The 12,903-nt window shown below is 42.1% G+C and overlaps 1 protein-coding gene across 1 annotated transcript; it reads right to left on the bottom strand.

The window, feature by feature from the left end:
- Positions 1-690: 690 nt before the first annotated feature.
- On the bottom strand, positions 691-11,615 carry TCEANC2 (transcription elongation factor A N-terminal and central domain containing 2). The gene is made up of 4 exons (XM_060231860.1): positions 11,474-11,615; positions 7,638-7,779; positions 5,794-5,987; positions 691-2,698 (listed from the first exon to the last, which is right to left on the bottom strand). Exons 1-4 carry the CDS (start codon positions 11,573-11,575, stop codon positions 2,510-2,512), a joined length of 627 nt encoding a protein of 208 aa, XP_060087843.1. The 5' UTR covers positions 11,576-11,615; the 3' UTR covers positions 691-2,509.
- Positions 11,616-12,903: the final 1,288 nt, after the last annotated feature.

Raw genomic sequence — 12,903 nt, 5'->3', positions numbered from 1 at the left:
ATTAACAGCCTGTCCTTCTAGTACAGCATTAGACAGAAGCCATGTATCTTACTATGATAGTGCAGGGGTGGCCAATGGTAGCTCTCCAGATTTTTTTTGCCTACAACTCCCATCAGCCCCAGCCATTGGGGCTGATGGGAGTTGTAGGCAAAAAAAATCTGATGAGCTACCGTTGGCCACCCCTGAGATAGTGGATGGATCCAACTATCCTCCACAGAGCCTCCCTTCAACTTAAAGTGCTCTTCCTCCAAAGGAAGAGCCACTTGAGTAGGAAGAAGGCTTCTTAGGCTGAAGGTAGGTTTCAAATTTTGCTCAGTGGAGTGGTAGGATGAGTGAGCGGTAGGATCCATCCCAACAGAAAGGGCTTTTTGTTTTTTTAGCTCATGTTCTTCTATAATCTTTCTCAGCTTGAAAAGAATATCACCTCCAGGATTGCTTGCATGCTTCAAAGGTTTTGCCAGATTCTCATTTCTCCCTTGATTATATACTTTGACTTTACAAATTACCATTTCTTTTTACCTGCTCATATGTTGGTACCTATTCTGTTCTTCACTATGGACATTGTACTATCACTGCTAAGTCACACACAGCATCTTTGAATTGTGAGACTTAAGGCAAGGCTTATGAACCCAGTTCCCAGGTATCAGAATGACTATGAGGATCTTTGGAATTAGATCAAAACTCTTCATGAACATTGTATACAGTTGTCCTCAGTTTAATATCTTTTGATTTTCTTGAAGAGACCAATTTAAAGGCTTTTTACTTCCAGTAAGCTATAGCTAGAAATTTCGTTACAGTTCTTGTTTGTGTCACTAAAAGGAAAAAAAGTCACCTTGCTTAAAGAAAACACAGGACTGTAAGGTTAGAGGCCAAATGAAAATATGACAGTATAAAAGAGGGAGGTCAATACAAGGTAAGTAAATTCAAGACAGCCATTATTTGAAAACATTCACATGTAACAGAACTATCTGATGCATTAAGTTTCATATTCAGTTGTAGCACACAACAAAAAGAAGCCACCTGTCTTTCCAAACTTCAGGAGTAAAGCCTGCATCTAAGCCACCAGAAGCTGACAAAGATACTGTTGGATAATTGCACCAAGTGTGACTTTCTTTTGTAAACTCACAATACATCTTACAGGCACTTGAGAGCATTACACTCAGGGCCGGCGCACAGGAATAGGCCAAGTAGGCAGCCGCCTCTCCCCACGCCCCGCACCCACTGCAAAGTTCAGCTCTGAGTGCCGACTCTGAGCGTGCACGCCCCCCCCTCCGGACTCTTCCGAGGTCCAGAAAGCCTCGGCAAAGTCCAGGGTGGGCGTGGCAGTGACATCATCGGGGCGCACACGCAAAAATAGAGATGGGAGGGCGGATGATCAGAATTCGGCCAAGGGGCACAGGCACCCCTAGCCCCGGGCCTGGTTACACTTTGCACAGCCTCCATAGCTTCCTAGCTGGTATTTTTCTAAATGGTATATGAAGAGAAAGCCTTACATTCTAAAACAGGGGTATCAAACATGCGGCCTGGGGGCAAAATCCTATCAGGCCCCTGAGCAACTGACTGTTGTCTGCTTCCTTCTCCCTTTACCTTGCTTCCTTCTGCATCACAGCTTGCTTTGCCAGGTTTGCTCAATCACACAGGAGCTACAGAGCAAAACCTCTATTTTCACCATTGGCTGAGGCTCCTCCCTTGGGGAGGAAGGGGGGGGGAAGGAGAGCTTGCTTTGCCAGGCTCTTTCAATCGAACAGCAGAACTACTGAGCCAAGCCTCTCTTCCTTCTATTGGCTGAAGCTCCTCCCCCTTGTGGTCCCCTGGGGAAGGAAGGAAAGAACCAGAACTTCTTTTGCTCAGTTCCCTGGATCCCACAGGGGAGATACAAAGAAAAAACCTTTAAGACCAACAAGTGCTAATGTTTTACTTTTAAAAAAAAATCTTTGTGTCCTTTATCAAGTTTATAGGTCTGCTACCTGGAATTACATTTTATGACACACATGGCCCAACCTGACAAAATCTCATTTATGTAAAATCTGGCCCTCATAACAAATGAGTATGACACCCTTGTTCTAGAAGATAGTGGGTGGGGATAACCTTCACCCCACATGTCCAATCGTGGTCCCTTCACAACTCATATCTGGAGTTTTTTCTAAGCATCCTTCTGATTCCTTAAGACAAAGCCCATGTAGGTATTTAGCCATAGGCAAGAGGACCTGTGTTTATCAGTAAGGCCAAGTCTGTTTCCAGCTGAAGTTATTTACCATTAAGTAAAGACTGGCTTCCCCATTCCAGTTTGCTCTCTGAATTGCAAAACACCCTGAATTGCAAAAGACCTTTCCCATCAAATGAAAACTTGGTGACCAATGGACTTCCTGAAGTATTCTTGTTCCTTTGATGTTACTGAGTGATTGCTATTGTTAATGCTATCCTTTTACTCTGAAAGACAGATGAGGTTCCATATTTCTCCACAGGATACAGTCATGCCAACCCTCCAAATCTGTGCCAGGCACCTGAGTTACTTCTTGTGGCTTTGTACAAATGTGCTAGGTGACAACACGCCATTTTGGACTTGTGCTCGAGTTTCAGGCTTGTGCTTTAAAGCAAACACAAGGGCTCGCATGGTCCTGCGGTAGGGCACATTAATGAGACGGGAAGACAGATGAAAAGCTTCTCGCTCAATATTTTCCACCAGCAGGTGACCAATCTGAAAACAGAAAGTAAGAAATAAGATCTTTACATTTAATAAGGACACTAACTGTTTGAAATTGGAGGCTGGTTTCTTAATCAGGACAAATTCAAGGAAATCCACTTCACATCACAAGTAAACCAGGAAGAGCAATTTAATTTCACTCCAGCAATTAAGGAACAAGGCAGTGCGGTCAGTCACTTTTTGCCAACCCAACAGGAAACTAATCTACAGCCATCCTGGGGTATCATGTTCAAGTGCAATTACAAACGATGTAGCACTACCTCCAGTAACACTCTCTGATAGAAGACTCTTTTGATAACATTTCCAACTCAACTCCAAAACCAAATCCTAGATGCTCAAAATACTTGGCAGGATTGACTGGCGGGGCTGTAAAGGGAAATGTAGACTCTGTGAACAAGCGCAAGGAGGTGTAATTAAGAAAACGGAAAGGGATTTGCTAAATGTTAATTATGAAGTTATTGCTTCAATTTGTGCCAAGCCATGTAATTTGGCACAGCTGAGACATCTAAATAAATTATATAGAAATAAATGAAAAAGCAACTTCTGCCCACCAAGAAAAGTGTTTCTTTCTCTTTTTTTGCCATTAGTGCCAAGGAATTCTGTAGCTGGAGAGAATTCAGGATGCTCAAACATTGCTATCAGTGCATGTTTCCCCTCCTGTGCAGTTATAACCATTTTCTAATCTTACTTGCAATTTATGCAGGGATTATGCTACAAGTATCCATTGAAGTCACTAACACTTCTTGCTCTCTATAATGTTACATGCTTGTCCAAAGATCACTAAACGTCTTTTGAACTTTCCCTACTCCTGTGATGTCATTCTGCCTTTTCCTTTACTGATATTATTCCCTATTCATCTCTGATGGTTCATGAAAATATGTATAGTCCTTCTCTGTCTTTGTAGCAACAGCTCTCATGGGAAAGCTTCAAATAATAAGATGGCTGCTGTTCCATTCACTCTCTGAGTTCCCTTTGGATGGGGATGTTATTTTGCTCAGGAGAAGTTACACTGAGTTAGTCTAATGTTACTAGGAGCCAAATCTGAGGGAATCCAGCAGAAGGAAATCCCATACTTTCAGGGCTATCACTACCCTTGCTCACTATTTGAAGCTTCACCAGACTCAACAGTTATCAAGAGCTGTAACATACTTCTGGTAGTGTTACTATAGCTCACAACAATTTATGTGATGGGCAGAAATTTTAAAAAATAAATAGCTTAAAAGATACACAGTGCAAATCCTAAACATTGAAGTCAATGGAGTTAAAGCAGTGTAACTCTGTTTAGGATTGCCGTGATAATGTTTCCCAGCAGGGCAATAATATGGTTGAATATTTAGAGTACCAGACTGGTTGATTTTCAAGAAATCTATACCTGGAAGTTCTACAAATCATTTATCTATTTTTCATGACACAACATGCCTCAATACACTTGGAGATGCCCTTGGATGAAACCAGGACCTTATAAAACAGAAGTAACACCTCTCATTCTGGAACATCTTTTGTCATGCCTTGCTACAGCTTTCTTCCTTTTTCAAAAAACAATTTGTTGATGTTCTGGGGGCTCATCTCCCAGAGTTGGGGCACAGGCTATACATACACAACACCAACTACTTCATGATCCCATGAAGACCAGTCAAGGTGTCCTCCCCATTCCTTTTATTTTTTGTTTCATTTGAAGCAAGAGGCTGGTTGACTAAGAAGGTCTCAAAGGAGGCCTCTTCCGAGCTGGTTTTGTAATTAGGAAGATGCAGTAGGAAACAGAGGGAGATACTGCTGCTGGGAGGTGTCATTATTCCTCCCATCCATCTACAACATTTTCACATATATGGTTCTCCCTTACCCATTTTGGCAGCATATATGGCTCTCCTTACCCCATTTTTTCCTCACCCAATAAAGCTGAGAGAGAATGACTGGCCCAAACTCACCCAGCACATTTCATAGCAGAGTGGGTATTTGAACTCAGAATTCCCAGAACCTAATATGGCACTCTAACCAGAATACCATATCTGCTTGCAATCTGGCCACTATGGATTGTTTTTCATGCTTCCTGTGCATATAAATACATTTCCAAATGTGGAAAAGATGGCCCTATATCTACTTATAGTCACCTGCAACTTTTTCACATATGTGCATGTGCAGCAAACAGTAAAACCACAGGACTAGAAGAGCATTGCAGCAGAGGCAATGGATTAAAAAACGGGGATGAAAAGACAAGTTTCAGGCAGCATTAAAGCTAAACTTAGATTTTGCATCCAGGTCTTCATTCAAAGATTGGGGGGAGCAGGGCTTTTTTTGAGCAGGAACGCACAAGAATGCATTTCCGGCTGGCTTGGCATCAGGGGGTGTGGCCTAATATGCAAATGAATTCCTGCCGAGCTTTTTCTACAGTAAAGCCCTATGTGAAACAATGGTGACATCAGGGTTGTGACCTAGTATGCAAATGAGTTCCTACTGGGCTTTTTCTACCAAAAAACCCCGGGGGGGAACTTATGTGAGAGCCAATTTGGTGTAGTGGTAAAGTGCATGGTCCTCAGCCTGTTAGCAACCGGTGCCATGCAGTCTCGCCCCCCTCCCCTGCAGCACCTCCTCCTCCCTTTGTTTTTGCAATTTCAAAGCCTGGGAAGGGGTGGTGAACCACCTCCTGGGCTCATTAAAGGTCCACCCCTCCACCAATCAGCTGATCGGTGGGGAAAACTGGCAGCAGCAGCAAGCAACCTGCTGAAAAAGCAGCGCTGTCCTTGCCTCCTCCCAACTTCCTTCCCATGCCCAGGAAGTAAGTGGGGAGGAGGCAAGGACAGCGCTGCTTTTTCAGCGGGTTGCTCGCCACTTCTGCCATTGTTTTCCCCACTGATCAGCTGATCGGGGGGGGGGTGGCCTTTAATGAACCCAGGAGGTGGTTCACCGCCCTTTCCCAGGCTTTGAAATTGCAAAAACAGAGGGAAGAGGATGCACCGCGGGGGGTGGGGGGGAGGCTGAATTTGGTGCCCCACCTTGCCAGTCCCGGGGCCACGATGAGTGGGCCGGCCCCGGGGCCGGTCTGTGGTGCAAAAAAGGTTGGGGGCCACTGATTGAAATAACAAAAACATTACCTCCATCTGCAGAGCTTCAGCAAGTAGCTTCTGCGCATTCTTTCGAAGACTCTCTGTTTTAGGATCACTTCTCACTTCTATTGAGGGTTTGTTTGAGTGGTCTTTGATGAATGTTCGCCACTCTGTATACACAGCTTTTGCAAGAGTGGCCACCTCCTGGTCTGGATGCTTACGCATTTTGTTGACTGTATGACCTTGCAGAAAGTGAAAGAAACACCAACTGTCATTGTCATGTACTGACAGGAGAGCCATGTGATTAAAGAAACAGCCTCTGCATAGCACAAAACTAGCCTTCGATACAGCTACAATATAAAAAGATACTAAGACAACATTCAGTCATATAATTACAGAAGACTGCCCACTGCTCTCAGCGACTGCTTTCTCTGCACACCTATGCTAATATTTAGTTGCCATTTGAAACAGATCCAGAGGACTGATGTGGTGAGCTCTGTGCACCTAGCAGTGCTTCCATGCCCTCTTGTTCTAAGCACAGCTGTCACTGCTAGTTCTTAGGTGGTTCAAGATAAAGGCCAGAATCCATGGAACATGACTTCCCTTCCTCCCGTTACAAGAATGCACCTTTAAAAAAAGTGTTGGGATTTTTGTTGTTGTTTAAATAAGAGGAGGTACTCCACAGGTAGAAATCCTTTCATTCACAGATGCAGTATGGGTGAAGTAAATAAAAAATCTGTTTAAATGCTGCAGTGAGATGCAAGCCTGGAAGCCATTGGAGTGTCTGTGTCTCCAAAACTGATGGGAAGGTCTGCAACAGAACAGCTAGCTTTGAGTCAAGGAGCACTTAGAGACCAACAAGATTTTTGGGGTATACACTTTCAAAAGTTAAAGTTCCCTTAATCAGATAACTGTTGTTGTCATCATCCTGGGAAGTCAGACTGAGGAAGTGCCAATGCAAATGGTTTCAAAAAAGTGCTTTCAAAATATTAACAGTACAAATAATACCTTCCAGGGCCCTGCTGCTGCAGACTGGCAAAATCCCACACTAATCAGGAGTGGAAGCAGAACAGCTCACTCCTCCTCTGAGAGCACTTATCATTGTCAAGAACTATACTCAGTTAATATAAAAGGAATAAGCTGCAGCACTTTTATCTTTGATCTCAGTGGATAGCTCTTTGCTGGGTAAGAATGCAGAGAAAGAACCTGCAAATGCAACAATTCATGATTACTGAAACGATTGCAAATTTTGCCATCCTAGATCGGAGGAACAAGGCGTTCGGGCTGGGCTCTGGACGTCGGTACCCAAATAATACTTCGAGTCCGCAACACATGTTGCTGTACCTCCCATGTGGAAAGACCATTACTGAATCCTGAAGGATTTGCCCAACTCAGGAATAAGCTTGTGTGGTGTTCATAGAATATTCAACAAGATGCTTATCATAAAGTAACTGGCATTTACCTGCATTATTCATTATTATTTAGGGCACTTGATTGTTTAGGATGGTTAGAGGAGCTTTATCTGCTACCTTCAATACAGATGTTGTTGTTACAGAATAACTCTTAGATTTTTCAAAAAAAGGTTACTGATCTTCACTAAGAATTTTTTAAAAAATATATAGCAATATAAATTGGCCAGCATAGGGAAAATTCCCTTTTTTCCTCTAATCTGTTTTTCTCTAACCTAACTAACTAAAGGCAGAGAGTGGAAAAGGTACAAAATGCTTTTAAATAGTTAGATAAACAAGTTAAAAACCAAATTTTTTTTTTAAAAAACAAAACATGATTAAATGGTGTTTCTAAGGGAATGCATTTGATGCATGTCAGTAATTCCCACCAATAGCAATATATGCATCCAACAATATCCTCTTTAAAATACCAAAATGATGTACCTATTTTTGTGGAACGGAGAACTTCTTTTGAGGGAATTTTTTTCCTTAGTTCTTCTAAGGCCACAATTAGATTCTCTTTAGTTTGAACTGGAAGCTCTAGCATAGATTTCCATCTTTTTATATCTTCTACCACCACAACTCTCTAGAAGGGAAAATCATCTTTAGGAGACAGAGACAGGCATGCTTATTGCAAAATAAAGGTATTCTGTTTTCTGCCAGCTAATACAGCAGTTATTAACCCATGAATTATTGATGATGACAGTCAGTCCAGAACAGAAACTCTGATCAGCCAAACGGAGGAATACTCACTTCACAGCAAGTCCCTCATGTTAAAACAAGGCACAGAAATCCAGGGAGCAAAATAAACTCATTAGGCTGCCACTTTCAATCCACTTACTATTCTGAAGTAAGTGCTTGAGCAGGTATTTTTTGAAACAACTTGAGAACACTTCTCACACTTGTCAACTCCTCCTCCCAAACTTAGCTCTTATTTTTCACTATTTTCCTATCCAAGATCCTTGCTATGCAATGTATGCCAGTCCATCAGCAGTTACCCACCCCTGCCCAGAATACCCTCAGGAATACTTAGCATGTATTACCGACCTTGTTTTCAAACCACAGCCATTACTGATCCTCATCATCCACACTCTGTTTCAGTGTCCAATTTGCTCATAACCCCAGGATGCACATATCCTAATTCTGCGCATTATAAGCTCTAGCTTTTATCTACTGATGCTCCCTTCATTACTAAACTACACTATCAGACTGGCTCCAGGTTTTTGTGGACCCTAGGCAATAAAACCAAGCCTCCCTTGATCCTTGGTACTAACTCTTCCTCTCTAGCTACTCTTCTTCCCCACACTGGCTTCTCTCCTCTGCCTAAGGAGGACAAAGGAGGCTAACTAGCTTCCCTGCACCATGACCAGTGCTGGCAGTCGCTCTGGGCCCTGGCAACTGCACCACCTTGCTGATTGTTGACACCAACCATGTATGCTGTTGTGCATTCATGTGACTTTCTTTGGCCTCTTCTTCATTTTTCATCCACTGCTTTAATTCTTTTTTCTGATTCCCTTCCTTGCACTCTCTCAAGGTCTCTGTAATTGTGCTTAAGGCAAGATCCAGCCTAACTATGTATCTGTCTATCCTCAACCATGCCCTGACTTTGATCGCCCAGGCTAACCTGATCTCATCAGATCTCAGAAGATAAGCAGGGTCGGTTCTGGCTAGTAAATGGATGGAAGAACTCCAAAGAATACTAGGGTTGTGATGCAGAGGCAGCCAATGGCAAACTACCTCTGAATATATCTTACCTTGAAAACCCTACAGGGTCATCATAAATCAGGACCAATTTCTCACTCAGCTTACCCCGCGGTCACGTTCCTCTTCTCTGCGCAGCGTCTGTCGGATTTCCCACTATCTGCGCCTGAGTTACAGGAAATGTCACGACTTTCACGCAGCATACGGAAACCTCTAAAAACCAGTTTCCATTTGCTGCATGAAAGCCGTGACACTTCCTGTAACTCCAGCGCAGGTTGTGGGAAATCCGACAGATGCTGTGCAGAGAAGAGGAATGTGACCACAGGGTATGCTGAGTGCGAAATCGGTCCAGCTGTGACTTGACAGCACTTTCCACCAACATCCTCAACCATGAATCCAGGCTTGTGAAGAGCCACCATGGGACACCACATAGATTCCTACTATACCCTCATCCTCTTATTCAGAATCCCCCCCCACACACACACACAAAATACTTGTTTGGAAAGTTATGTGGCTACTTTCTTCAAGCAGAAACTTGCTGAGCTTCTCAAGGCACAAAATAACTCAAGCATCCAGTATTTAGTACTATTCCTTCTTTTTAAATGGCTGTTCATGTGTCTCCTTTAAGACCAACAGTTTTATTCCGAATGTAAGCTTTTCTATGCATGCATACTTCTTCAGACAAAGAATGAGGTACAGAGAGCAGAGTTACATATAGCTGTAGAGTTACGTAAGTAGGAGTCCAGTAACACCTTTAAAACCAACAAAGTTTTATTTAGAATGCAAGCTTTCATATGCATGCATACGTCAGGCGAGGGAATGGGGTACAGTGAGCAGAGTTACATATAGCTGTTGGGCAGCGGTTTAGAATGCAAAGTGGTACAAACTTAAATTCCAATTTGAGAGAACATTTGGTCTGGATAGAATTTGCATGGGAAACCAATAAAACTGTAACATGTCAGAATGTGAGAATGTCTGTTAATTGCTGTATGTCTATTAGAGGATGTCTGTTAATTGCTAGTAATACAGTAATTAACAGATATTCTCACATTCTGACATGTTACTGTTGTATTGGTTTCCCATGCAAATTCTATCCAGACCAAATGTTCTCTTAAGTTGGATTTTAACTTTGTACCACTCTGCATTCTAAACCACTGCCCAACAGCTATATGTAACTCTGCTCACTGTACCCCATTCCCTCGCCTGACGTATGCTTGCATACGAAAGCTTGAATTCTAAATAAAACTTTGTTGGTCTTAAAGGTGTTACTGGACTCCTACTTTGTTCTATTGCTTTGTTCTATTGCCCACCTGGATCTATCTATATGTGTCTCCCTGTTCCTGCTGTTTTATTTCCATCATCTCTTCTACCCAGTTTGTGGATTATTTCTACTTTCTTCAGTCACCCTTATCCTGCTCTCATGTTCCAGTCACACCCTATCTTATCACCTTTATGCCCATCCTATCCCTATTATTCCTACCAAATTTATACTGATGGCTCCCAAATCTACTTTTGTCCTCTTACTCGTTTTTTTTAGACTTCTTGCATCTTCCAGTTGCAGTGTATATGCTTCATAGCACTTGGGTTGCAAAACCTGTTTATACAGTAGGCCACATGGCATCATTTCCCTATGGAAGCCCTGGTGTTGCTGCAGCGGCCAACGCAGCACAGAGGCAACAGGGCTTCCAGATGGCAGCTTTTCCTGCAGTTTTCCTGCCCCAGTCTCCCAGGCACCCTGCCCTGCACACATTGAGGAAGGGATGTTTCCAAGTTTTAAAAAACAGCTAATAAACATACCAATATACTAATCTATAGACTTGCCAACTGTTCCTAAAAATGAAAAAAAAAATGCTGATGGCAGGGAGTGGCTGCTGTGGAGACTACAGCAGAGAAAATGGATGCTGTGTACACAGGAGTGAGCCTGGCTTTACTGCAATCTTTTGCAAAGCAGGTTTGGAAAAGACTGCAGAAAATTTGAGGAAAACCCAGATGATACATAGAAGTACCATGATCAAGAAAGAAAAATGGCCAGTTTCCAAATATATCAAATCTGGGGCAAATCACTAAGGTGGAAATGGCCAGAAGTCTTGTCTTCCAAAGATTGTTTAGTGTTTTCCTGTCAATGGAACATTGTCCTCTGAAAAATTAAGTTGTTGAACTCTCTTTTGATAGAATTAACATCGCAAAGTGCATACAGAGAGCAGTCTTTTGAAGTCCCATTGGTAGCTTTGCAAACATTGCACACCTTACTGGCATACATGCCTTGTAAATGTTACTCACAATGTACAAGATACAGTTCCCGCTATCCCAGAAAAACATAACTGTATTCTCTTTGCCATTTTTAATTAAAGATTTTGTTCTTATCACTTTGATAGGAATGTCCTTTGTGATTTTTGTTTTTTTTTAAGCATGGACTGCCCTACTGGATTCTGCCTAAACACTTTTGAAAATAGTTCCTGCATTGCTATGTATAGCTACAAAATTGCTGTCAAATTATTTGAAATGAAAGGATAACCATAAAACATCACATTGGACCCTTAATAATGTTGCTGTCATTGGTAGCATATCCAGTTCCCTACCTTCAGAGACTCTAAAGTGGCTTGCTTGTAAATCTTTTCTCTGGGATCTTTCTTCTTAAGACATGCTTGAGTTCTGGGTTTTCGTATGACAAACTTATCCATGATGCAAACCTTAAAACAGGCAGAAGTCACTGATTATAATTTTAAAAAATTCTGTATGAAAGAAGAGATGTTTTGTGATACTGTTTTTCAGAAAAACGTCAGGGGTTGACCTTGATTCCGGGATTACATCTAACAAAGTAACTTGAAGACTGACCGAAGAAAGAAAGGAGTGGTGACTAGAGATGGTTTTAGTGCTCTATGTTTGGGCAATTAGGAATGTAGGAGAGGTGTGCGCCCGGAAAAAATGTGGTATTACAATTGTTACTGGCTATTTTAAATAATTTAAACCAGTGTTTTTTTATTATATTTCTCATGACTGTTCTATCCTTTTTGTCAGCCAGCTTGCAGGCTCATTTGGACTAGACAACTAGAATTTAAGTTAAATACATAAATTATGCATACAAGGAAATTGGGTTCCAGACCATAAGCAGCCCAACCCAAGAAAAGCAGGGGTGGCCTGTAGTTAATATTAGCTACAAAGTGCCAAGGTTCATATGTCCTCTGATTTGGAAATTCTCCTCCAAGTGCAGATTTCTAAAATTCCACTGTTACCACTCAGTGGTAAGAAGCAGTTGCTTCTTTACTGCTACATAATATGTTCAATAATATTCAATAGAAATGTTTCATATGGCTGAGGCCTAATATTCAAAACAGGCTTGATGTGCCACCAAAAACCAAAACTTTTTTTCAGAGGAAAGGAAGGGTGTCCATTAAATAGCTGCATTGCTTTCAAACAGACTTACACCCAAGGTCCTAACGAGGATGTCTCAAGAATTAAAGAACAAAATTCTTTGGGGGCGGCGGGGGGGGGGGGAGGTAAGATTAAGGCTGTCAGCTTCTTTTCCTGCCAGGACTCCAGAGTCCCATGCCCTTAACCACTGTGAGACAGCCTGGTAAAAAGAGAGCGAAGAGAGCGGGGTATAAATTAAAGGTAATAAATAATAAATAAATAAATTTCATAGAATTACTGAATACTGAACCATGATGTACGCCACACCTGCTGAAACTCAGCCTAACAGAGACACAGAAGCTTTGACCAGGACTAAAAATTGGATTTCAGGCAACGAGACGAGTGGGACAGGTAAACTGAAAGAGCATAGCTTCTACGGGTAGGAAGGAATCAATACTTTAAGGAGGCAGAAAATAATAAATTTTGGACCGAGGATGTTGCCTGAAATGGATGGACAGATGATAACTTCTTATTTCGAATAGAGCAGAGAAGGTCTAATTGAGCAATTTCATTTAAAACACCCTTACCTCGGAAACCGTACCTTCACTTCCGCGACTGCAGCGCCATCGGACAAAAAAAACTACATTTCCCGTCAGGT

Source organism: Heteronotia binoei, chromosome 2 (assembly GCF_032191835.1).
Source record: "Heteronotia binoei isolate CCM8104 ecotype False Entrance Well chromosome 2, APGP_CSIRO_Hbin_v1, whole genome shotgun sequence".
NCBI classification, from domain to species: domain Eukaryota; kingdom Metazoa; phylum Chordata; class Lepidosauria; order Squamata; family Gekkonidae; genus Heteronotia; species Heteronotia binoei.
The sequence above is the reverse complement of the archived record's forward strand: the minus strand, read 5'-3'. Positions and strand labels throughout refer to the sequence as shown.